Genomic DNA, 26,738 nt, shown 5'->3' with positions numbered 1-26,738 from the left:
AAACCTGTAGTCCCGAGCCTTTTTTTAACATTAATAATTTTCTGTTTTTCTCAGCTAGTCGTGAATTGATTTTGACTGAGGAATTTGAAACTGGGAGATATGTTGGCATAAAATGCAGCCAAAATCAAAACAAAAGCCGAGAAAAAAAACCGGTCCTGTCGGTCCTTTTCGTTCGACGGTTGCTGACGGGTCGTTACGTTGCTGGTGTATGTCGCATTTATCTCTAAGTGCCAGTCTCTTTAGCCTGTAGGGAGGCTTGACAACTTAATTTTTTGATGGCAGCACTTGAAAAGATGCAATTTGTGTACTGAGAAAAGTTTGTAAACAGATTCACATATTGGTTTTTTTAAAGACCAACACAGTTACTGAAACAATCGCGTATTCGGTTAGGATTATTCTAAAAGATGAATGTATCAATCGAGCGGAAACGAACCGACTGTGCCACTTTACCGAAAGGCTGGCAACGAGAAGAAGTCCTTCGAAAAACCGGACTGTCCGCAGGAAAGGTGGATGTATACTATTACAGGTAAAGGTCATAAATTCGTCTCGTTATTGTTTCTCTATTGATATTATGCATATACTCCTGAAAATAATATTAGGCGGTTTATTTAATTGGCTAACGAATAGAAATTTCCAAGAAACAGACAAATAGCGTAAAATAATTAAGATTTTCGATTACCACTGCAAAAACAAATCTCCCGATAGTCCGAATGGTAAGCGGATCGAGAGCAAACCTCAGCTGGCCCGGGCCCTTGGGGATACAATTGATCTGTCCACTTTCGATTACCAAGCCGGACGTACCGTCCCCACCGCAACACACATGATGTTGCAGCACAATGCTCTCAAGCGAAAGTTGGTGCCGCCGACGAGTGGGTCAGTGCCACCACCACCGGTTCCAATTTACCACCAGATAACAACGGGAGCGGCGGCAGGAAGACAGCAGCAGCAGCAGTTTGACTACAGGTACCGGCTGGCGGCCGGATTTCAGTTTTGGCTTATGTTTGGTTTGATTTCATTTTCCAAGGATGTAAAATTGAGCGAAACAAAAAACAATTGATTGATCGAATATCCTCCTCCTGCGAGCTCCAATGCGGTGCAGATGAAATTTCGAATCGGCTTTCCATGTGATGTTAATCGTGTCGGTTTTTTATTCAACCAAAATTATTTCGTTTCAGTTGTCAGTCCAATAGTATTTTCTCGGGAATTTATCGCGATGTTTTTGCTTTTTTCAGCCGTGGTATGCGAGCGGATACTTCGCTTATTCCCCCGATTCGCCAGACGGCATCTATTTTCAAACAGCCGGTCACCGTTGTGCGTTCACAAGAGGGAGAGGTTAAACGAGATTTGCAACACGGTAAGCAAATCAAACCGAAGCAGTTGTTCTGGGAGAAGCGATTAGAGGTGAGTTGAAGGATCGCGTAACCCTTTAGCGTTTCCTGAAACACGTTATTCTAATTAAGTAATCAATATATTTAGTTGTTTTCCAAGTACTCTTAAGTGTTTCATAATTGTTGTTTACTGTTTATTATATGATATGCCTTGATCGCTTTAGAATGAATAATCTGAATAAAATAATTGTTCCTATCTATGATCGATGAATAATTGAAAAAAATCATTTGTCAGAAGTGTCATTTGCTAACGGCTGCCAATTTCTTTAGGCGGAATAATTATATTTTTTGCTAGCAACTAATGAAAGTAATTTTGCCAGAATTGATGATTATACACATTGCAACAAATAAGGGGCTGTCCGCATACCGCGTGGACAACTTTAAGCGGGTAGGGGGTACGAAAATGTCCACGTTTGTCCACGCTGAGGGAGGAGGGGGTATGGAAAATGTCCACGTGGACACGTTGAATAAATATTTAAAAAAAATAATAATAAGATATCTTTTTTGCATTTTCGAAAAAATTTAAACTTTTCGCTCAACCTGAGTACTTCGTATTTATTTATCAACGAATCGAATTGCCTAAGAGAGCTGCTCCATCGAACATCCAAATTTTTTTTCTCAAATCGTTGAACGTTTTCACTGAAGTGTGAAAGTCTTCTGCAAGTAGCGTACATAAACTGAGTGCAATTGATTTAATTCCATCGGTGGCTGAGAATCATTTATCAGGTCAGAATGAAAACATTACCGAAGAATATCAATATGCCGGTTATGTAATATTAAAAATGTACGACAATGTTTGCTTAGATATGGGTTACCGTTCCGTAAACACCGCATAACTTCTACCTTTCAAGATCTCCCAAGATTCGGTGACTAACAACAATTTTTTTCATACGGATCATATTTTTGGAGAAGTGTTTTTAGCAGTGAAGTTCTTCATTGAAATGTAGCATTCACGATATACGAAGTTTAACGCGCCCTGTGGGAATTTGGATAAAGCAGAGAAAGTTTTGTATCACGACAACGGATACTCGGCTACTCTGCCCATGTTTGTATAGGAGACGTAAACGACAAAACAAAATCGACTTTTTCGATGTTTCGCATTCTACACAATGTAATACGTTTGCTCAACATGCAAACAAACATTTTTTGTTCGAAAACATTTGAGCAATTTTGAAAAAACGTTCCAGAAAAATCACTGTTTGTCCACATAACAGACGTAGTTCCATACAGCTTTCATATATCGTTCGAAAATCAACAATTTTCAGTATGATGTGCTATAAGCTGAATCTACATTTGAATCACATTCTTTGTAGAGTCCACGCGTGTTACGATAGTGTCTTATTACTTAGTGTTTTCTAATAGATGAATATAAGAAACCATTGAAACGCCGCTCTATTTTACTATTTTCTGTACACGATGAACAAAGAGAAGCAATTGTGTTTTTAATGTTATAATTACCTAAATTTCTGCATTTGAATCTTCAATTAGATAATGAAACAATCAGATCAGTAGTAAAATTAAAATAATATTGGTTCTTAGCATTATAACTCCTCGGATTCAACATTGAATTATTCCACATACTCAGTATTTACTCATACCGTTGGAGTAAGTCACTCCACCATCTTTATGCGATTGATCGTGATATCGGTAAATCATGTTGCTAAAATATCAACATTGCAGATTGCCTTCACAAATTCAATAAATTGAAAAAACACGAACCTGCTGTTCTTATCATATCCCAGAGTATTCTTCAGGCAAAAAGTATCATCATAGACTCGCAACAAATCAAGAGCGCCTTTTCCAGACATTTCACTAAATTTCTTCCAAACCTTTTTGATTTTATCCGATAACAACTGAAACTACCGACGGAGACGTTTTGACTATTATCGGAATTGTAAATACTAACGCTACAAACAGAGCAACCTGGTGATTACGTCTAGCTATGCGGACAAATGTTCATTGAAACGATTGATTGTCCGCTTAAATAGACGCAAGCGTTTTCCAAATAGAAAAAAGATTGTTATAATCCGCAAAATCACCTAGGCCCTCGTTTTGCCTATAATATCCTTCAACTGGACAGATCGTTTCATCGGAAATTTGCATGGTTATGCTCATAGGCCAAAAAACAACAAAAATGCGTTTTCCCGACACTAATGATGTTGTCGATTACGTCTCCTATGCAATCATGGGCAGTACTGACGAGAAGGGTCAATTTTTTTTTCTCTTAAATTTCTACAAAAAATTCTAGCTTAAAAACTATAACACCTACAACATTGTGATCGAATAATGGAATATAGGAAAATTTCTTTTTCATGAAAAAATACCATACAATTTTGTTAAAATAATATACTAAAAAAAGTTATTTTAAAAATTGAAAGTCATGTTTATCAAAAACGTATTTTTTTAAATTCTCAAAAAACATATGAATAATCCATACAATTATCAACAACTCATCCATACATCGGAAGATGGGCACTTTTACAGGGAAAAAGTTTTTCCTACAACAACTTGTTCATGTTTTATTTAAACAAAATACAACTAATCCTAATATTGTTCAAAGTCAAGATAGTGATATAGTTTGAATGATAATACAAGTGACGAACATCGAAATGCATAGTCAGTTTTAACGAGTTTAAAAGAATTTCCTCGTTGATTTTCTCAGGTTTAGAATATATCGTCGATTAGAGAAATACTCAAAGGAATCTTCAGCGACCTTCCCAGGTTGGAAAAATTACCAAGAGCGGACGATTGAATAAAAATATATAGATCGAGAGTTTTCAAAGGAGTTTTTTATGACCTTCTCAGGTCAGCAAATATATCTATATACTTCGCACGACGAATAACGAAATGCATGTCCGGTTCGATGTGCTCCCGTGGCCGAGTGGTTAGCGTCAAAACCTAACATGCCGGGGGTTCGGGTTCGATTCCCGTTCTGGTCGGGGGAATTTTTCGTAAAAGAACTTTCCTTCGACTTGCACTGTGGTCACGCGTATTTTAGAGCTTGCCACTCAGAATGCATTCAAGGCGTGTTATTTGGCATAGAAATCTCAACTAAGTACTAGTAAAAATGACGCAAGTAATATTACGTTGAGACGGCGAAGTTCCTCTAGGAACGTTGGTGCCATTTAAGAAGAAGAAGAAGATGACCGGTTCGATAAGAATGTATATTTTTTCTTTTCTTTTCTTTTCTTTTTTCTTCTCATTTCGCCGAATAGTTGAGAGTTCACGTTTTTAGAATCACATCATTTACCACAGTGAATCCTGATTTTTCTTAACCATTCCCACTAACAACTATCCCTTCCATGATAAACGCTACGGAACCACGCTATAGGGGCGACCCTTCTGGCCTTCCGGCGGCGAATATCATACTAACATTCCTTCCCTTCCCCTGGTGACTGTAATAACCGTTATTGACCATTTAAAGCTCGAATCACCGAAAATTGCACAACGAGAATGATTTGCTAGTCCCAAGCGTCATTCTGTGTGTTCTTTGTGCAATTTGGTTGGTTCAGATCAATCACGGAGAGCAACTACGAATTGTACAGTCTACCCAAGCTCAAGCTCAAGCTCAAAGTCAAGATAGCGATATAGTGTATTCTACAAAGTTTCAGATCTCATTAAAATATGGATTTTTGTCGAAGACCATCTACCTTTTATAGTTTCTGAAACATATGAAATTTTTGTATAGAGGCTCCTGAAAGAACAGTTTGTTACTCGTAACATTTTTGTATATAAATTATCGCGTTTGACATGTTCTTGATATACTTCTAAATAGAAAAAGGATGCAGAATATGTCGTAATAATTCACACACAGAAATTTCCTCAACTCTTCATCAACTTTTTCTTTAGTTAACACTTTGACGGCGATGGTGTTTTGGTCAAAAAGTTCGTAAAAACCTGGAGGGCCCAATGGTTGGTTCTTTTACTAGATGGTGCCAGGTGCCCATCTAGCATAAAATTTCATCCCCATCTGCCATATAAGGGTAAATACTACACGTGTGCAGTACTGCACACGCGGCCCCAACTCAAGGTAAACGAGTAAAATATCGATAAAAATCTTTATAAAACAATTTATGTTTTCGAAGTTACATTTTTTATAACATTATTTCAAACTCGTAGAATGTCTTCTATTAAAACAATCCAGACATAAAAACTTTTCGGAGCATTTCGGGCAGTGATAAATTGTAATTGGTAGAATAGTACAAGCACTGATACCAAACTATGATATTGAAGTGTCCTACTATGTATTGAGGCCAGTATAGAACGAAAAACACATTAGTTTTAACGTAACACATGTATTGTAGGGCGCACGTTTGAGACTTTGGAAGATTTCGCGTGTGCAGTGCTGCGCTCATGGCCGTCTAAGTGTTAATAACTCAACAGCAAAAAACATTCCAATCTTCTATAGAATCCGATAGACGAGGTTCTGACCTATCTTCCACATTGTCAAATACAGCTGGGAATGTATTTGCAGCTGAGTTATGACCAAAAGAGAGAGTCGATGTAGAGAAATTGACGATGTCACTTACACCCCTTTCATTCTGAGCCCCTCGATTATTATCAACAGGCAGTATTTCGCTCTAATGATATGAGTGTAAATTTTGAATTTGTCCAATAAAATGTTGCCGTATAATGGAAGTCGAAACCAGATGCTACTCTGTTGAACAGACGTTAAAGGCCTAACAGTGCTGAATTGTATCCAAGGTTGGTACGACGGAAAGGAACTCAGCGCAATGCGTGGTCCCGTAGAGCTCGAGGTTGAATCAAAAGTTCTCCAATTAATTGGGCATTCTGTCCTAGTCAATATAACATCATACATAAATAAGGCGCGGCTCACATCCCTTCGCATGTGTAACGTATCAAGACCCATTAGTTGGCACCGACTTTCATAGCTAGGTAGCTGATGTGGATTACTCCAGGGCAATCGTCTTAGAGCGAATCGAACGAATCGCTTCTGTAGGGCTTCAACCCTGTTGACTCCGTTCAGATAGTGCGGATTCTAAATTACTGCACAGTATTCCAGGCTTGAGCGAACTGAAGCACTAAACATAGATCGGAAATCCCTCGCGGTGCGCATGATAAATCCAAGACTACGCGAAGCTTTTCCAACTACGTAATTGAAATGTATTTTGAAGTTGAGTTTGCAGTCTAAATACACTCCTAGATTCTTCACGCATTCGAGTTTAGTTAGCGAGACACACTACAACATAGCGCAGCTTGGTGGAAACCACCCAGAATGCGTTATTTGAACTGATTGTAAACTAAAGATAACCTACGAATTAGAAACTTATCTTATTTCATGTTAAATTGGCGTTAATTCTGTAAAAGAGTGAGAGTTTTTCCATCTGGTTCTATAGTTATGAAGTTTTTTGAATGTTTCGCGCAGAACACAACAATACAGTTCAAATGGCCAGTCTTATAGATGAAGATAGTTAGTGTATTCTACACTATATACTTCGATTCAATCGAATTCTCGCATATCTCTGGAAACTCAGAAAAAATGAGTGGTTCTATAGCTGTGAAACGCAGTGTAGATGATGGTTATCCAGACTCCTTGTGTTGTTCATCGACGTACTTCCAGAATAGTTTAGGATTGCTCTTGAATTTTCGCTGAATACCGCGTAGGTAGATTACATGGCATCGTTTGCTTGTTCTTCGGTATTGACGGTTCAGTTGTACATATTGTTACTTCAAAATTGGGGACGGTATTTTGAGTATTTTCTAAGTGCAGCCCTCTTAGCAGTTTTGAGTCGACGAAGCTCGATAGTTTGCCACGGTTGGTGACAGGATCAACGTATGACCTTCTTCGGAACATGCCTGTCGATTAGATAGCTCATAATGTTCGTGTAGATTAGGACTGCAGCATCGACTTCGTCCTTGTCCGAAACTTCACTCCTGTCGATGTCTAAAAGCACATCAACCATGCAATTAAAGTCAGCACTTTTAAAATCATAGTGGACGGCGGTAGGAACGATGCTGAATGATGATGATGATGTTGGATTAAAGAGGCTTTAAACTTTTCAGTTCATTCGCCTCTAGGATGCTGAAACTGTTCGCATTTATTGTTATAGTAAGGTAAAGTGGAGGATGATGAGGCACTGATTTCACCATAGGCACAGGTGCTACCGATAATATTGGAGCTTCATCTGGTTTGTTCACGAAGTAGAGATCAAGCATGCGGTCATTTTCATTCCAAATAGAATTGGTTTGCTGAAGCAGATTATAGCTGTAACCGACTAGTAAGGCGTTCCCAGCATGGAAGATTGACTTGGTCGGATCAGCGTAAAAAAATCTTCCAGATCCAATTTGCCACTCCAAATTTAGAAGATTTCAATCACCAACTACAACAATTCCGTCAACTGGTAGCGCACGTGAAGCTATTGCCGACACCGTCTGTACTTGCGCATCGATTAATGCAACAGCTCGAGTTCGGTCAGGAGGAATATAAACTACCCAGAGGTACACCTTCCTTGTTCGATACAGGACCATGAGGTTTCTTTAATCAGATGAGCTTTCAGGCGTCGGTGGACAGCTATGAGAAAAAAACATATGTTTAATGGAACTTTAAATAATTTCCTACATTATATTATTTCATTAAAATTTTGTAGGTCTTAGATTTTTTTAACCATAATTTTTTGTAAAAATTGGTACTTTTCAAAAAGTGATCTATTTTTTTTTAAGATTTTAAGTATGCAATGTTGCTTAAATGACCAATGTTTTTACACCCACAACGTTTCACTGCCATCTAAGTTGGTGGTTCCAACTCCTAAGACGAGTTGGCATTAAATTCGTCTACTACAGAATAAGGATACCGTATTTCGCAGTAGGCTAGGTGAACAAAAGAACAAAAATTTTTTTTTTTCAAATTTTATTAATTTTTTAAATTTTTTAAATTCGTTCTTATTATACAGTAGAGCCCCGATTATCCGCGAAATAATCTGGATAGCTCACCGCGAATAACGAAAATCGCGGTTAACCCAATAAAAATAAGTTCCAAACACGAAAAAAAGATATTTTAGCATCAAAACTATGTTTTAGCAATACAAAAATCATTAAACTATCCATCTACAAGTTCGTGTACAGTTCGTGTTCGTGTCATGACCGAAACAAAAATGCATGAACCTATCACTCATTGACAAATTTCGGGAAGGCCTAAGGGTTTATTATGGAACTTGCTATCGCGCATAATCCATACCGCGGATCATCCGCTCGTGGATAATCGGGGTTCCACTATATTGAAATGAAACTGAAGTTTAAGACAAATTGAATTATTTTCTTGATTTTTGAAGGAGAATGGGTAGATTTGTCCACGTGGACAACAGGGTGAGGGGTATAATAAATGTCCACGCTTGTACATGGAGAAGAGGGAGATATCTAAAAACGTGCTTTTTCCGTCCACGTGGTATGTGGACAGCACCTAACCAAATTTTATTTTTGAACAAACTCATTGAGTGTAATAATCATGTAAGTTTTCCCAACACGAACGTTTAGTCTCATCGCATCTGCTATTTTCATTGTATTTCCAATCGAAAGAATCTGCGCGCTAACAACGTGTTCAACGAGGAAATTGGCTCGCTGGAGCTCCCGAAGCGTTTGCGAGCTGTGGGACCGGGAGTTAACGAAGCCACCGTCCTCCAATCGCTGGCAACGGCGCTTCACCACAACACCCATCCGGTTACGGGCCAAACCGCGTCAAAAACGTCACTCAACACGAGCGCCGGTGTGTTTCTGAATCCGGACCAGCCACTGATGCATGTGGCTACCATTACCGAGGATGACATCAAAAAGCAAGAGGAACGAGTCCAGTACGCCCGATCGCGACTGCAAGAAGCTCTTCGAACATAGATTAGGATAATTAGCCTTTGTTTTCCTCGAACTGATTCTTTTTTTTTTTAATAAAAAAAGCAAACGCTGCTTTTTGTTTAGTTTATAAGTTTGCCTGAGGGAAGAAGGCCAACATTTTTAACGACATTAGCAACAAACAATTATGATTATCACGGTCATCAGGAAATTATCACGCGTAAGGTATATCAGTAAATTGATTTTAATTACAGCGAGTGGATCTAATAATTTTGGCTTATTTAATTAAATATGTAGTGATGAATGTTTTTCATGGAATTGCTTCATTTGTCAGTGGATCGTTCTTTCTCTTTGGCACAATTTCGTATAATTCTTTGGAAGTTCCACTGGATCAGGAGTCCGATCAACCGCAACGGTCCAAGCAAATAAAACTGCAAAATGCACAGCACCGGTCCGCTCCAGGGAGACATTCCAACGCAGAGAGTGCTCAAAACCCAACTCTCCAGGCCAAGAACTGAAAAGAACGACCCTTTGAGTGCATCGTGAACGATTTTTCGCCCTACTTCCTCCGGTTTGGCCAAACCACCCGATCCGGATATGATTTTCGTTTCCTCTGGTTTGGTTTTATTCTCCCGCTCAAAACCCGGCGTATCGGTGTCCGCTGGTAGCGCTAGTGTCACACTGACTCCGTGATGTTTCGTCTCCATAGCGATGGTCTCGGCAAGCCCACGGAGGGCAAACTTAGAAGCAGCATACGCTCCATACCCGTACAGCCCAACCAGTGCCGCCTGGGAAGCTGTGATGACTATGATTCCCTCCTTAGTAGCCTTCATTTTTGGCAGGACAAAGCGCGTCGGATAAAGAGTGGCAAAATAATTGACATCCATCATCAGCTTGGTATCTTCAATGGATGTATCTTCTATCGTTCCACATATTGCCATGCCGGCGCAGTTGACGAGCATGTAAATCGAACCGACTGTTTCCTCTATCTCCTGAAACGCCTTTTCCACCGCTCCATAACTACTGCACAAGTCAATTGAGCGGTATTCAATTTTCTGATCTTCACGGATTTTTAACGCTAGCAGCTGTTCCTTACTTTTTTCTGTCAAAAAGTATTTAGGGAATTAGTTACTATCAACAATGACTAGAATGAAAGTCTCACCAAGCTGCTTCACGTTGCGTGCCACGATGGTGACATTGGCACCCAACTTGACGCATTCAATTGCCGCCCAGAGACCGATCCCACTCGAACCCCCAGTGACAATCACATGCTTGCCGCGGATATTGGCGCGAGACTTTCTCGATACGAGATAAAAAATTAAACCATGAATGAAAAGGATCCCCAGGATGGTGAAAATGATTTCCGTTTGGTGGTCCATACTAATGTTCCTATAAGAATAAAAATCATTATAAAGACCCAACTATCTGATCAACATCACATAAATCGAAAATATATTCACCGTGGAGACAAATAATATACAAAATCTGTATAAGTCGCAATATATCACTGATTTTGATAAATTAAAGAAACATCATTTGGAATGTGTGACAGATAAGAACCAAAATCGGAGGAATATCTCTCCCGAATACAGCGGTTTTTCTATTAGATTAGTGTTGACAGAGGACCGCTCCCTCTGCTTTCCATTTGATGATATCGTTTCCAAATGGCTGCGTACAATTTTGTAACCGATTCGGGAATCAGAGATGCCAGGTTTGAAGACATTGACCTAATATGAATTATTTTATCTGTATTATAGTGATCTTCAACTCAATTGGCTGGTTCGTCACTTTTACTTTCATTTTTGGAAGAATGTCGGGAGTGAGAATTGAACTCGTGACCTTTAGCGTGAGAGGCATGGATGTTACCACTACGCCAGATCGCCTCCTACTTACTATGAAGACATTCGATTCTATGAAGACATTATGAAATATGTGGAGACGTTTCGGTATGATAGCGTACGTGAGTTTTCGAGAAATATTATTCCCATGAAATTCGAACTATTGGCCGAAAATTTCGTCAAAAGTAGTAGGGGTTTTGTCTGAGTGTCATTCGCTTGCTTTTTTTTTATCAGTTCCACTTCTTTACTTCTGTTCTTAGTAAACAACGGAAAATTTTGTGTCGGAGTCATTCACTTGCTTTAAACTTTTCCAAGCAGAAAACCCACAAATATATAGAATGAATTTAATAACAAAGCGACTTTTACCTAAAATTCTAGGGAACTTCAAGCGGCCTGAATACATATTGTCTCTAGAAGACATTAGTTCATTTGCGTTCGAGAATTCGAATGATTGTGACATTGTATTTTTATTATTTTGGGCCTAATATATTAACCTAGATTTTTCAAACGACCACTTCATGAATCATTGGTTTTCTGGTTACATACCGTTTCGATAATTAGTTTTATAGATATGGTTTGAGTTACAACCAAAACTTCAAACCTGAAATAAACAAATTGAGTTACCATATCGTTTTTGTGGAAGAATTGGGGCTATATACACTCAATCAACGGTTTAACAAGCCAATTATCAGTTCTAAACTCATAAAATTTAGTTCGTAGATGCACAAAATACTCCTTGTTCACATTAATTGAAATAAACTTCAAAATCTTAAGGTAAGTTGAATGAAATGCGCTATAGGATAATATCAAATAGAATAAACATTGAATAAGCTATCAAACTTTGTTCATAAGTAAGTTATGAATTTTAATTTCCTCCGATTGTGATTGTGAAGACATTTTTTCGTACCATGTGAAGACATTTGAAAAAATCACCTGGCATCCCTGTCGGGAATAAAGGTACAAGGATGTCAGAACTGAAGACGTGTTCTCATTTAGAAGACATTTGATAGTATGTGACTTAAGTGGTTTATTTGAATGTAGTACTCGCTCGCTTATTGGGGGTTTTATGTTTGGGGAGCTTTTTAATTGGAGGTTCTCCATGCACTATCTGTCGAAATGTTTCTCCGATCAAAAGAACAAACGTTTTCGTGACTGGGGCTTTGTTTATTTACTAGAGATGAAACGGATATCCGGTATCCGGCCTATCTGGCCATATTTGCTATGCTATTACTTTCCGGCCGGATACCGGATATTAGAAAACAGAAAAAAAAGAAATTATTGATTTCTCATTAGCACGAGATAAATCATAACAAAATAGCTCATTAGTATCATTCATACATAATTACAAAATAATATTTTTTTTAGCAATAGAGACAACCGGTTACTCTTTGCCGCTGCTTAGAGTTTAATGATCATCAAATGTAAGGATCGTGACTGCAATCGATTCGAAATGTTTTCAAATAATAGTCGCAAAAATGGGATTATTTTGATTGAACGCGACGCTGACTATTATTGCATTTGTCATTTCGTTGAAACAGTCCCAAAAGGTGTAATGAGCTTCTCGTGTAAGGTTTGATTCAGTTTCGCCTCTTGCTTCATTTAACACGTGTTGACGACGGCGATGAGCTGTTAGTATCAGAAGATTCGCCGCAAGATATATTCCAACAAGATTTTCTGCCGGGCTATTTCCGTTTCAAGAACTCTAAAATAGTCTGACTTGGACTTCGGATCTACAAAGGTGTGCGGTTTTAGCCACTCAGACTCCAGCCATTTTGGATACGTTCTAGACAGTCGTAGAGAACACGACTAAACTTGTACGCAGTCCGAATAAGAAAAAGGCCGAGAACTGGTGCTGCGTGATTTGGTTGGATGATGCAGGGTTGGGGCAAACCTCAAGGCGGGCGAAATATGTATGACAGCGCTGCGTCGCAGACACGGTATGTATAAAAGGATAGGCTGCGCATTTCTGGAGGAATACGTTAGATGTAAAAGGAAGATTACATTCACTATGCACACAAAAAGGTTACAATTAAGTAATTTGGATCTTTTCTTAAGTAGTTGAAATGCGAGGAAAGTTCGTTGTGCTATGCAGCAACTTGCGGAACGTATAAGAGCCGGTAATTTGTGCTATTTCTTCGAACGGTTTCAGAAGTCTAACTCACTGCTCCACTGTTGTGTCGTCAAATTAGTGGGTTTGTAGCCTCCTTTGATAGTTTTGATAAAGTAAGTGTACTCTCAGATTCTCATCCATAAAGATAGCTTTAAGTTTTTAAACCTTGAATTAAAATAATTAATTGATGTTCTTTGTATACATAAATTCGTAGTACAGTTCCGAGTATCCGCGGAATAGAGTGGATAGCGAAAATCACGGATAACGGAATAAAGGGCTAAAAATGACAAAATGCAAACACATAAAAAAGATATTTTAGAATGAAAACTATGTTTTATCGATAAAGAAATCATTAAACTATCCATCTGTGAAGTCATACACGCTAGTGGTTAGACAATGTGAAAAACATGATCAAAACAAAAGAGCAAGGGCCTACCACTCACTGAAAAATTCCGTGTTCGTGGATAACCGAGTAAAATCTGGAATTATAGCTCGATTCGTTACTCTGCTCGAATGTCAGTGGCGGTGCTGAAATATTTTGAAACGAGTTTAAAATGTTTTACAAAGCACTATAGAAAGGATGCCAAATCTTTTTTTGAGACATCTGCTATGAAAATTATCAATATCCATTTTTCCAAAAGTGTTAATATGGTTATGTTTTGGAGAAAACTGATATTCCCTCAACGAATGAAGCTTAATAGGCGTAATGCATGCATTGATGTGTAATAAAAACGACATCATGGAACAATTTGCTTTACAAAAAATATAATTATTAGAAAATGATTTTTTCATGTATTTTCACAACTGCAATCTATGGAATTTCGTAAGGAGCCACACATGAAATCAACTTTTTTAGCAAAACAATTTTTTTGCATGTAATTCTCTTTTAGCGTCAATTTCTTGTTGTAGCGGCGTCAATAGCTATAAATCGAATGGAGGATTCGATAAAATCACTATCACTATCACACCGAACACAATCTCATATTTTGTACATCGAGATAATCTCGCACCGAGCATGAATTTCATGTGTCGCGATTGCATATATTTGACCGTTTCCGAAATGTTTCTGAAAGGAAAATATCACGGACCTCAACCAAAATAAAATAATTCTCTGAAGGTATGCAACAGGCAAACCAAACAACTCGAAAAATTCTGAAAGCTGTCACTCGCTCGATGTTTTCGAATTGCTCTGTATCTGTAATAGTGAAATAGGGCTAACGAGCAAAATTCGTATCGCCTCGATTTCTAGAAGAGGGCCCATTGTATTGGGCCACCACCTGTGGCTCTGAATTCTCGCTTGTTGTGTGCTAGTGTTTTCTTTACCTTTCACCTCAATCTGTAATTTAAAAAAAAATCATTATTGTTTTGCAAGAAATTTCAGCTTTAGCATGTGGTATAGAAAGTTTGGTAAAGTATAGCAATAAAATAGAAAATTTCTGACAAAAGTAACACGTACTAATGTACGCTAGCAGGAGTAAGCAATTTTTAGGTAGGAAATTCAAAAAATATGATAAAATTTACTTATGAAGTTATATGTATCGTAGAAGAAACACTTACTTTCTGCCATTCTGAATCAAGACGCATTGATGGTCTCACTGCATTAATCTCCTCGCTGGATTCCTCCCACTTTTCCTTAACCGTGATTCTATTTGAACTGCCTCCACAAATACCTCGGGCAATGTTTACATTCGCTTTCATTGGTTCAACGAGTCGTTTAAACTGGTGTTGATTTGTCTGTCCACTCATTTTCAGCGAAATATGCGTTGGAAGTAAGTTCTGCATTGTAAATTATAACATGATTAATATAAAAAATGCTGGATTAAACACTTACCTTGTATAGACTATTCTGACAGCACAGTAAAACAAATATTGATCAAAATCAAACGAACATGTGTTGAAAATTGCATATATTTAAGGGTTTCTGAAATGTTTCCCAAAGGAAAATATCAGGGAGGCAAACCAAAACAAAATAATTTTCTGAAGATATGCAACAAGTGAACCAAACGACTCGAAAAGTTCTGACACTTGCATCGATAGTTGTCACTCGCTCGGTGCTATCGAATTGCTCGATTCCTATAATAGTAAAATAGAGCTAACGAGCAAAATTCTTATCGCCTCGATTTCTATAATAGGGCCCTATATAACGCACACCAACAAATCGCCTCATTCGTGAACTTGAAATCGTTTTTTTATTACAGAGTCAGTTTGGAACTAACTCATTCAAAAACAAATTCGTTATTAGTCAGGTATGATGGATGTTACCCTATGGCTTCGCTAGCTTGGCTGCGTCTCGGGTTTGAATCTGAATCGGTACACATTCCAGAGCAGTTGTCAAAACTCGCTCACCTCCGAAAAGCTGGTGCTCCCCGCAGCACTGTATGTTTGTGTGTCGCGAATCGTGTAGAACAACTAGAACCAAACTTGTGTGGAAGAAAAATAAGCAGTATTCAAAGGGAAACTACGCTAGTGTATGAGAGACGAGAGAGAACGGAGCAGCACAGCTCGACCAGTCACGAACACACGAATTCATGCAGGCGCTGAAAAAAGTGTCGTCGATCGAATTTTTTCGAGGCAAAAAAGAAATCCCGCACGGGAGCAATAATCCGGGCAAAATACTAGCCCTGCTACTGTTCGGGAGTGTTGGAACACTGTAGTGTACCCACGGAAGGATACGGAATATCCGGCGCGGACGGCAGGCGTTGCATTTCGAATACTCAGACCGAAACACGGGCGCGGATTGTGCAAAAAAAAAATAATCAGGAAAATAAAAGAAACAAGAAGATCGCGTAGTGCTGTGTATTTGAGATCCGAGCAAAAGTGTCGCCGCCGAGTGAAGTTGGAACGCGAATTTGTGGCTACCGCCAGCTAATAGTAAGCACGGGTGGAAGCAAAACAGGTGCAAGAGGAAGCAGAAACAGCTCTCCCATTGGAATTGCAAAAAAGCCGTGTATTTTTGGAATTTTCAGGAAAAAGTGTGTTGAGTGCAGGAAAGTGTGTATATTCACTGAAAAGTATGCATTTGTGAGAATAAATAGTGTCTGGCGTGTTTTGAAGATATGTTTCGCTAATGGGAACCAGCAAAAGTGGTTTCTAAGAGCACGAAAGTGAATTGAAGTGTTTTGGTGTACTGATTTCGTTCGCAATTACTGTTGGATTTATTTTCGGAACGCAAGACAAACGGTCGTTGGGAGATTTCGAAGGATTCCAAGTATTCCTGCTTGAAGAGCTAGCATCTGTCGATTTGAGTTGCTCGAAGGTTAGTTAATCTGTTAAATTGAAGCTAGAATTAAAATAATTCGTAAATGCAGCAGAATTAGGAAAGTTTAAAAATAAATAGTTGTATGCAGGTCATGGCCTTAAAGTCTCATTGCAACGAGATCGTATGTAAATACGCAAGTATTTTGATTACTCGTGATAATGGACGCAATAAAAAATAGCGAAATAGTTTGCATGGTGTACAACGCAATAATCATGAACATTCCGGAGTGCAATATTTTGATTTGACGTGCATTTAATATAATTTACACATTTCATGGCCCCTCCATCGTAAGGTTGATTGTAAGCATTCGGGATGTCATTTCTCGATTCTTCCGTTCTCTCATGAGACACCTTCTGGGATTGAATCTTTCATGCAGGAGAGAGCAGATTCCCTGGCGTGCTAATTACGCCCATATTGCGAATATCGAACTCTCCTAACACACGATGCGAATATACTACGATTGTAAGAGCGAAAAATCCGTCGTATTGTGGTCGTATCGTCGTCGTTGCTGCCGTCATCAGTCGTAGTCGTTTGTCGCGTAGGGCAAATAGACAATAATGATTTCTTCTCATGTTACAGAGCCCAGTCGCCAGAAATCTCGATTACTACTCGCGTCTGGGGATGTGTTTGTCTCATCGCGAAGCCACCTCTGGATGGAAAGCAGTGTGATTCGCTGCCGGTGTGTTGGTTCCGATTCCATTGCTGTCGGGGGAGCCTTTGTTTACCAACACACCAGCAGTGCTTTTGCATCGCTGACTGTCAGTCAGAGTCGCAAGTTCAAAACTGACTTCGCTACCCTGCCTACGGATGGCCTTCCTTTCCTCATCGCACCTTGCTTGTTTGTGTATATTGTAGATCATATTAAGGCAATCATCCACAAACACGCGCACACATTCGGTACACAGCGGGCCAGATTGATAATGGCTCAGGGTCAAAATTGTGATGACTAATGTTTATCGTTCGGTACTGTTTTGGCATTGAACGTCAAACGGGTAGAACGAACGATGCAGATTGTTTGTTTGTTTTTTTTTGCTTTATACACTTGACGCCATCAGTGTTTACTTCTGGAGTGAATAAAACATATGCAATCGATCCTAAGGTATTCTGGTATTTAAATATATATTTGGAATACTTTGGATAACCGGTTTATAGTTTTGTGAATCACAATACTTATTTGTGCAACACCATATCTTTATATGCCGGAGAAGGGAACCTTGCATAATCTTATTGAAAATATCTGTTGATGATTATAATTGGCTGGATGGTGGAATAATTTACAATTATTCCTCCCTTCTATATTTCAAATCAAGTACAGGTCGGACTCGATTATATACAGTTTGGAAAAAAATATTTTTTTTATATTTCAAATATGACTTATTCCAAGAAGAAATGTAACCTTTCAACGTTAAGGTGTAATTTAAGTGGCTATTACATGTACAGTGGGGTACAAATCGTGATTTTTGAAGATTTTGATTGAATTTTCACCAAGAATTGTTTATATCGATATTGCAGCCAAAATAAGAACGATAGAAGTTCGGTGTCAAAGAACAAATTGTAGAACGGTTAAAAAGCTTCAATTTAATTGATAAAAACAATCTAGTTTAATATAATTTTTAAGGATGAAATTAATGATAACACATTAAAAATAATTAACTTTTATGTTTTTCACTTCCAAAATGTTATTAAACTATATCCTGTACTAAATTTTCTCATCTTTCAAATGAATGCAACAAAATCGTCTTCTGTAGCGTACTTTGTAATGTAGAGCCAGTTTGACAACAGAGTCCGAAACAAAAAAAAAGTTCTATAACTCTGTCATTGTTGAAATTCGAACATATGCGTAGAAGGTTTTTTTTCATCAAATATGATCGTCTATCACCTTCTGAAAGAATCCGGATAAATTTATTTTTTTCATGTGAGAAAGGTGTTTTCTGACTTTAAGGGGTTGAATCAGAACCCAAATTCCTCTTTAATATTCAAAAAACGAAAAAATACATGCAAAAAAAAACGAATAACACAAAAAATTTTGTTTGACTCGATTATATACAGTGAAAAGAAGTCAAAAACTATATGGGCTTAGAATGCAAGGGGTGTAAGTGACTTGATCGATTTCTCTTCATCTACTTTTTCTTTAGTTAATAACTCAATTGCAAAAACGTTCCAATTTAAGTTTGCTATAGAATCTGATTGGTGAGGTTCTGACCTATCTTCCACATTGTCAAATACAGCTGGGAATGTATTTGAGGCTAAGCTATGACCAAAAGAACGAAGCAAGGGGGAAGCAATGTAACCACACCAATTCAACTCAATGTGGTTGTTTACTTTCACTATTGCATACAATGCGTACGATGTTATCAAAAATAAGGTGACCAAAATTGTCGATGAAATAAAAAATCTAACTTTTTTATCTTTATAGCATAGAGGTGAACATAGTTTATAGATAGAGGTAAACTTGTTAATATCTCAACTCCACTCAAAGTTATTGATATTTCTTCCCAAGAAATACGTTCTCTTCATTTGTTTGTCATTCTTTCTGGGGCATACATAAACAAAGTTTATAGGCGGCATTTGAAAGAGCATACTTCACTCTTTCATATTTGAATTTCTACATCAAAATTGTCTTCGTACGACTTTTATTTTTTTTTATATAAATCGTTTATTTTTACAGGCTCAGTTACATTAGTTTAAAGGAGCCGAATTCTTAAATATATGTTTTAAAACTATACATAAATAATTTTCCTAACACTATGGTTAGTAAGGTGGAAAACCGATTACTCGCGGTTTACTCGAGTTTAGAGGGTGACATATTCTTTCAGGAAAGGGATGGGATATAAGGGAATTGTTACAATGTTGATGATCACACTCGATTCTTAAATCTATTCGTATATCTATTGTATATTTACATTTCAACTTATTTTGCTGTTTATACCAAGGGGGCCAATCGCTCGCAATGGATGAAAAGGAGGGTATAAGGACATAGGTACAATCACACACGAAGATCGTTAGCTTTAAGGAAAACATATATTTGGGTCATGTAATCAAGGTCTAACCGAGCCAACACATCTCTCACAGGCACATTGGGCTGTCTTTCTCGGGCCCGAAGGGAGTTTTCTAAATTCGATCTGGCGACAAGATACACCTCGCACGACCAAACAACATGCTCGATGTCGTGATAACCTTGGCCACAAACGCAGAGATTGCTGCTGGCAAGATTGAAACGAAAGAGTAGTGCATCTAACGAACAGTGATTGGACACGAGTCGGGAGAAGGTGCGAATAAAGTCCCGACTCAAGTCCAAACTTTTGAACCACGGTTTGAGGCTAACCTTAGGGATAATCGAGTGAAACCACCGGCCCAATTCATCTTCGTTCCATTTGCGTTGCCAGTTAGCGATGGTATTTTTACGGACTAAAGAAAAAAATTCATTGAAGGCGATTTGACGCTGGTAAATGTCGCCTTCAATCGCACCTACCTTTGCTAATGAGTCAGCCCTCTCATTAACCGGAATTGAGCAATGAGAAGGGACCCAGACAAAAGTAATGACATAACAGCGTCTGGATAAAGCACTCAAAATTTCTCGTATTCTCTCAAGGAAGTAAGCTTCGACAGAGCTAAGACTATCCGTTACAATGTAATAGTGTTCAACAGGTCGTGAGGCGACGCTGTCCAGCGCCCAGTATATCGCTGCCAATTCAGCAATATACACTGAGCAAGGATTCTGAAGACTGTGGGAGGTGCTAAAAATTTCGTTGAACACTCCAAATCCTGTGAACTCATTCATAGAGGACCCATCAGTAAAGTACATATTATCACAATTGATACCCCCATATTTTGAATCGAAGATCGTTGGTGCGATCCTCGATCGTTGATAATCTGAATATCCATGGATATCTTGCTTCATGGACAGTTAAAAATTCACAGAGGAATTGATGTAGTCAGGGAAACAAACACGGTTGGGAATATACGATGAAGGATCAACCTGCATGGAGATGAATTCATGATATGAACTCATGAATCCGGAGTGAAAATTTAGCTCGATCAGCTGCTCAAAATTTCCGATCACCAATGGGTTCATAACCTTACACCGGATGAAGAACCGAAGAGATAATAAATTGAAGCGATCTTTTAGTGGGAGTAAGCCTGCCAAAACCTCGAGACTCATGGTATGCGTTGAGGGCATACATCCCAACGCGATACGGAGACAAAGATACTGAATTCGCTCGAGTTTAATGAGGTGTGTTTTGGCAGCTGATTGAAAACAGAAACTGCCATACTCCATCACTGAGAGAATAGTTGTTCGATACAACATTATAAGATCTTCGGGATGGGTTCCCCACCAGGTGTCGGTAATTGTACGGAGAAAGTTTATTCTTTGTTGGCATTTTTTACTCAGATACCTAATATGGGCCCCCCAAGTACATTTGGAGTCGAACCAGACCCCAAGATACTTGAATGACATAGCATGAGTGATCGGTTTACCCAAAAGTTGAAGTTTTGGTTTTGCTGGTCTATGCTTCCTAGAAAAAACCACCATCTCTGTTTTCTCCGTGGAGAATTCGATCCCTAGCCCAATGGCCCAGGTTGAAAAATTGTTCAAAGTATCTTGTAAGGGTCCTTGCAGGTCGGATTCGTTTGATCCTACGACAGACACCACTCCATCATCTGCAAGTTGTCTTAGGCTGCAATTTTGTGTAAGGCAATTGTCGATGTCGCTTACATAGAAGTTGTACAAAAGGGGGCTTAAACATGAGCCCTGGGGGAGGCCCATGTAAGAGACCCGACTTACTGCCGAATCTCCGTGAGAAAAGTTCAAATGTTTCTCACAAAGCAAGTTATATAACATATTATTCAATAGAGGCGGCAGACCCCGAGAGTGTAATTTGTCTGACAGGACCTCTATTGAAACTGAATCAAAGGCCCCCTTTATGTCCAAGAATACTGAAGCCATTTGTTTTTTTCCGGCGTAAGCCATTTGAATTTCTGAAGAAAGCAACGCAAGACAATCATTCGTCCCCTTGCCCCTGCGGAACCCATATTGTGTATCTGAGAGTAGGCCATTCGTTTCAACCCATCGATCAAGGCGAAACAAGATCATTTTCTCCAACAATTTCCGTATACAAGACAGCATTGCTATTGGGCGGTACGAATTGAAGTCGGACGCGGGTTTTCCGGGTTTTTGAATAGCTATAACTCGTATTTGTCTTCAATCATCCGGAACAACATTATACTCCAGAAACTTATTGAATAAATTCAACAAGCGATGTTTGGCCACATCGGGGAGGTTTTTCAACAAGTTGAACTTAATTCTATCCGATCCTGGAGCCGAATTGTTACTTGAAAGGAGAGCAAGAGAGAATTCTACCATCGAAAACATGGAATCAAGATCGCATCTATCTTGTGGTATATCTCGAACAATTCTTTGCACGGGAGCGAAATCGGGACAAACCTTTCGCGCCAAATTAAAAATCCATCGATGTGAATGTTCCTCGCTTTCATTCGATGAAGAGTGATTTCTCATGTTTCGAGCCACTTTCCATAATTTTTTCATTGACGTTTCTCGTGACAAACCTCCCACGAAATTTCGCCAATAAGCACGTTTTTTACCTTTGATCAAGTTTTTAAATTGATTTTCAAGGTCTAAATACGTTTGAAAATTGTCAATGGTTCCTCGTTTCCGAAAAGCTATTTTTTTTATCCCATTTATTTATTTAGGGCTCATTAGCATTTTAGCTGTAATAGAGCCGAATTTTAATCGTGTACATGTCACATGGTTATCATATCTATAATTAGCACATAACACAGTTGCCATTCGCCAGTATTCCTTCTATACCATTACATATGGTACATTCACACAGTAGCCATTTAGGCGTAAGAGTATTCTTTCTGTTCTTCCATTATCCTGTTGGACCACCGGACAGCGGAGACAGTTGGTTGATCATTGTTGAGTTATTTATAGAACAGTAGCCCGATGTATCTGGCAGAGCAGAGCAGTTGTATGGATGAATCGATCTTATTTCGACCGTGGATCGATCTCCATCGCTGATGATTGTTGCGTGGACGTAGCTATTCTGTAACAACACAAAGATGGTCAATGAGGGCCCTGAGTTTTGAACTCACGATCGATCGCTTATTAAGCGAACGCGCAACCAATGTGGCTACGGAGACCCCCGACCGAAAAGCTTTAAATGCATTCGATTTTTCTACATAAAGCTTTGAACATTGGCTATCCCACCATGGATTGGGAGGCCTTCGGTGAATGGTGGAACCTGGGATGGGTTTCGTTTGAGCGCGAACCGCGCTGTCATGGATCAAACGAGAAAGGAAGTTATACTCCTCCAATGGAGGTAAACCATCTCTGGAATTGATGGCTAGAGTAATCGCGTCCGCATATTTTTTCTAGTCAATGTGTCTTGTGAGGTCATATGCCATGTTTATAGATTCAGAAGAATTCGACCCAATGGTGATGGAAATTTTGATTGGCAAGTGGTCACTACCGTTGGGATCCTGGATTACATTCCACTTGCAATCTAACGATAGTGAATTCGAGCAAAGCGAGAGGTCAAGAGCACTTGGGTTAGCAGGAGGTTTAGGTACACGTGTTGTTTCCCCAGTGTTCAAAACGGTCATATTGAAGCTGTTACAAAGGTCATATATCAACAATGAACGATTGTCATCATACGGTTCCCCCCAGGCAGTTCCATGAGAGTTGAAGTCTCCCAAGATCAATCGTGGCTCAGGAAGGAGTGAGCACATGTCAATAAGTTGCTTGCGGCTAACTGTAGCTCTCGGAGGCAAATACAAGCTGACAATACAGAGGTCTTTGCCTCTGATGTTTGCATGACAAGCAACAGCTTCGATCCCTCCAATAGGTGGAAGGTCAATTCGAAAAAATGAGTGGCACTTATTGATCCCCAATAGCACCCCTCCGTATCTGTCATCACGGTCCAAGCGTATAATATTAAAATCGTGGAAAGATCATCTCGCGAAGAAAGCCAAGTTTCGGACAGAGCAAAAACATCACAATTGAATTAGAAATTTAAATGTATCCAATTTAGGGATAAGACTACGACAATTCCACTGTAAAACAGTGATATCTCCGACCTCTCTATTTGAATTAGACATCAAGAGAGATGATCATTGCAAGGAGGGGCCATGTTTGCATCAATTGCTGCAAAATTGTCTTTAGTACTGGAAGCATTGAGATGACAATGGTTCTGATGGAATCGGAAACATTAAAACACGTGAAGATTTGATCCACAAGGTCAGTCAACTTTATAAATCCCGATTGGGAAGTTGAGCTGGACGCAAAAAAAGGGATATTTGGGGTTTTTGATGTCCCCTCGAGTGCTGGGTCGTTCGAAGGTGAACTATTCCCACGGAAGCCAGGAGGAACCTGATTTTGCTTGTCCGCTGCACTCGATATTTTAGGCAAGCTAACATGGGGTACCACCGATGGGACTTGTCGTTGAACTTTGGGAGTGGACACATTTTTGCCGGGAATTCCCTTTGAAAATAAACGGTGTGCCCTCGTTAGCTGTATCCGCTTCCAATTCGTCAACTGGCAGTGAAGCAAAGACATTGTTTGTTGGTAATGGTTGTTGTTGAGCCAGTGGGGAAGCGCCCTTTAAAATATCCGCGAAAGTGCGTTTCGAGCGTTCCTTCAAAGAGCGCTTTTGTTTATCCCAGCGACTCTTGTAAGTTTCACAAGCTGAGAGCACGTGTGTGGATCCCCCGCAATATGGACACTTATGCTCAGTCGCACTGCAGGATTTCCCCTCATGTTGCTCTCCACAAGTGGCACAGCGCTCCTTGTTGGCGCAATAAGCTGCTGTATGACCAACTGACTTGCATTTGTTGCAAGTCATGGGCTTTGGCACGAAGAGTCGCACCGGCAGCCTCAATTTGTCCACCATAACGTAGTCAGGGAGGGCGGCACCAGCAAAAGTGACTCGAAACGAGTCGTACGGCGTAAATTTCTTTTCTACTCCTTCCTGGGTAACTTCCAAGTTGGCGACATTCCAAGATTTTGACTTCCATCGAAGGAAGCCTCTTGAACCTGCCAACTCCCATACTTTGTATAGTTTTGCACGTCAGACCCGTTTCAGATATAACGCCCCCAATTTCTACGTTATGGGAGGGAATAAAAACTCGATATTCGAGGATGAAATGCTTATCAGCAACAATATCGTTGGCGTTCTTTCGGTTAGTCACGACAACTCGCAGTTTGTTCGGTCTTACTTTGCAAATTTCGGAAACAGAGGTGTATCTTTTCAGATCATTTTCAGATAAAAAAAAATATCGATTACTAAAAAAAATTATAAGTAATACATACTTTATTTTCTGTAAAATCTCATTAATCATTATCGTTGATTTTTTAGGGACATTGGGCCTGATCACGAACATCACTGTCACGTACGCTTTCACGTCACTTTCAATTCACTTAATCTTTTTGTGTCTATCATCATTGTCACGGACAGTTGCGTGTGAAAATGAACTCCGTGAAGTGAAAGTGTTCATTCCCGTTTATAAGAGACATGTTGGTTGCATAATGTCGGGTGTTTGAACGTTGTGTCGGTTGCATAATTTCGGACGTTTGAACGTTATGCAGGTAAAATTAATACAGCGTATGAGACAATATTCCATTTAATTAATCGTATATTTTAGAACGACGAGTTTGCGATTATACCTCGATGATTAGTTCGCTGAATCAAATGCTGGCTCAAAGATGAGGAGGAATACTTGGTTCCTCGGGAATAATGTAGTTGTTGAACATATGGGAATGTAATTCTACGCTAGAGATAAAACATGACTATTATGTTTAATGATCGAAATCTCGCATACTCTTGTACTTAGCTCTGTCTTACTCGTTTTAATAGTGAGAAATATTTAGGATAATTTTTATGAACCGTTTCTACAATTTAGATGAATAATAATATCTTCTATATCTCAGAACAGACCCGAATTTATCCAACTCACGATCAGTATAATCTGAGCTACTTCCATATGGGATTCTAAAGTTTATTCATCTTATCCTTCCCATTTTCGTGTAATTTGATATATGGGACATGAGGTTTGATTTAATTATTTAAACAGAAACTGGTCAGCAGCGTCGGTCAGAAGCATAATCCTTATAGAAAACATCTGATGGGTTTCAAGGAATTTGAAAAAAGCGGAAAAAGATTCAGATTCTCTTTAGACGGATATCAAAATTATGGAAAAAGAACTAGAGAAGTATTTAAAAACAGTATCTTGTGAATGCTTTGACGCATTTTTTCCTTGTTTGAAACTTATTATCACTTTTTTTAATATTCTTTCATTCAAAGTATGTCTTCAAAACAATACCGTTGAAATTTCTATAACGTAAAAAGTTATAACTATCGTCCTGATTCTGAATTACAAAAAAACTAGCTCTGTAATGTTGGAAAAACTTTACAGTTATTATTTTATATTCAAAATATCAACAAATCAACATTATACATAATCAATCATGATCGTATTTGGGCTAGTGGCCTCCATTGCCATTTTATGGTGTTGCAACTCTCTCTTAGTCTAATCCTAAAAATAGGAACAAAAAATTTCTGTTCATTCAAGACAATCGGAAGTAGACCTCCGCCATGTTTCAATGGGCCTATGGGAGCTACATTTTTAATCCTTAATTACATTCCATAGCGCATTTACCGCATTTAGAATCCGAATAAACAAATTTACGTCCTCTGGATACGTCAGAATTTCGTTCTAAAAATGCCACCAGGCGGGTAAATTGTTGTTTGTTTATCATTTGTTTCTTAAACAAGACAAGACAAGATCCAAAATGTTAGCAAAAAAGCTAAATAAATACGAAATTAAACTTATTCCATTCCGCGTGACTAGCTTTCACCATCTAAAACACAAGTGACAAATATACCTGTTTTTCTCCGTGACATGACAGTATCGTGGTATTCATAATAACACCGAGTTCATCAAAGTTGTCACGACGGATGAACTCTTCCGGATTCTACACACACGGTGGCAGCCGTAATAACGTTGTATACAACTCACTTCGTTTCCACCGTGAAGTGACGTTCGTGATCAGGCCCATTGTCATTTATGAGCATTCAAAACATTTGTTTTCCATAAAAATACACTCAACATGATTATAAATACCTCAATTACCTAGAGGTAAAAGAACTATCTATGGAAAATAGTAACCCCTATTATGTAAATTTAATCGAACGGCCACTTGCATATTTTGAAACGTTGCCGAAATGTTTCTCAAAGCAAAATATCAGGAATGCAACACGCAAACCAAAAAAAAAATTCGCAATTCGCAGTCTTCAAAGGTGAAGTTTCCTCAAAAAAAATAG

General features: G+C 38.8%; 2 protein-coding genes across 3 annotated transcripts; one reads left to right on the top strand and one right to left on the bottom strand.

Annotated features, from left to right (window-relative positions):
- The first annotated feature begins 284 nt into the window (after positions 1-284).
- LOC129778379 (methyl-CpG-binding domain protein 2) lies at positions 285-9,458 on the top strand. 2 transcript variants are annotated; one of them, XM_055785249.1, is made up of 4 exons: positions 285-526; positions 706-963; positions 1,233-1,401; positions 8,922-9,458. In XM_055785249.1, exons 1-4 carry the CDS (start codon positions 405-407, stop codon positions 9,231-9,233), a joined length of 861 nt encoding a protein of 286 aa, XP_055641224.1. In that variant the 5' UTR covers positions 285-404; the 3' UTR covers positions 9,234-9,458. The 2 variants fall into 2 exon arrangements, with proteins under 2 accessions (XP_055641224.1, XP_055641225.1); XM_055785250.1 differs by lacking the exon at positions 706-963.
- LOC129778378 (3-ketodihydrosphingosine reductase) lies at positions 9,417-10,831 on the bottom strand. The gene is made up of 3 exons (XM_055785248.1): positions 10,649-10,831; positions 10,351-10,577; positions 9,417-10,290 (listed from the first exon to the last, which is right to left on the bottom strand). Exons 2-3 carry the CDS (start codon positions 10,565-10,567, stop codon positions 9,512-9,514), a joined length of 996 nt encoding a protein of 331 aa, XP_055641223.1. The 5' UTR covers positions 10,568-10,577; positions 10,649-10,831; the 3' UTR covers positions 9,417-9,511.
- Between the last annotated feature and the right edge of the window lie 15,907 nt (positions 10,832-26,738).

Source organism: Toxorhynchites rutilus, chromosome 3, assembly GCF_029784135.1.
Source record: "Toxorhynchites rutilus septentrionalis strain SRP chromosome 3, ASM2978413v1, whole genome shotgun sequence".
NCBI lineage: Eukaryota > Metazoa > Arthropoda > Insecta > Diptera > Culicidae > Toxorhynchites > Toxorhynchites rutilus.
Note: the sequence above shows the minus strand (reverse complement) of the source record. Positions and strands in the feature narration are given on the sequence as shown.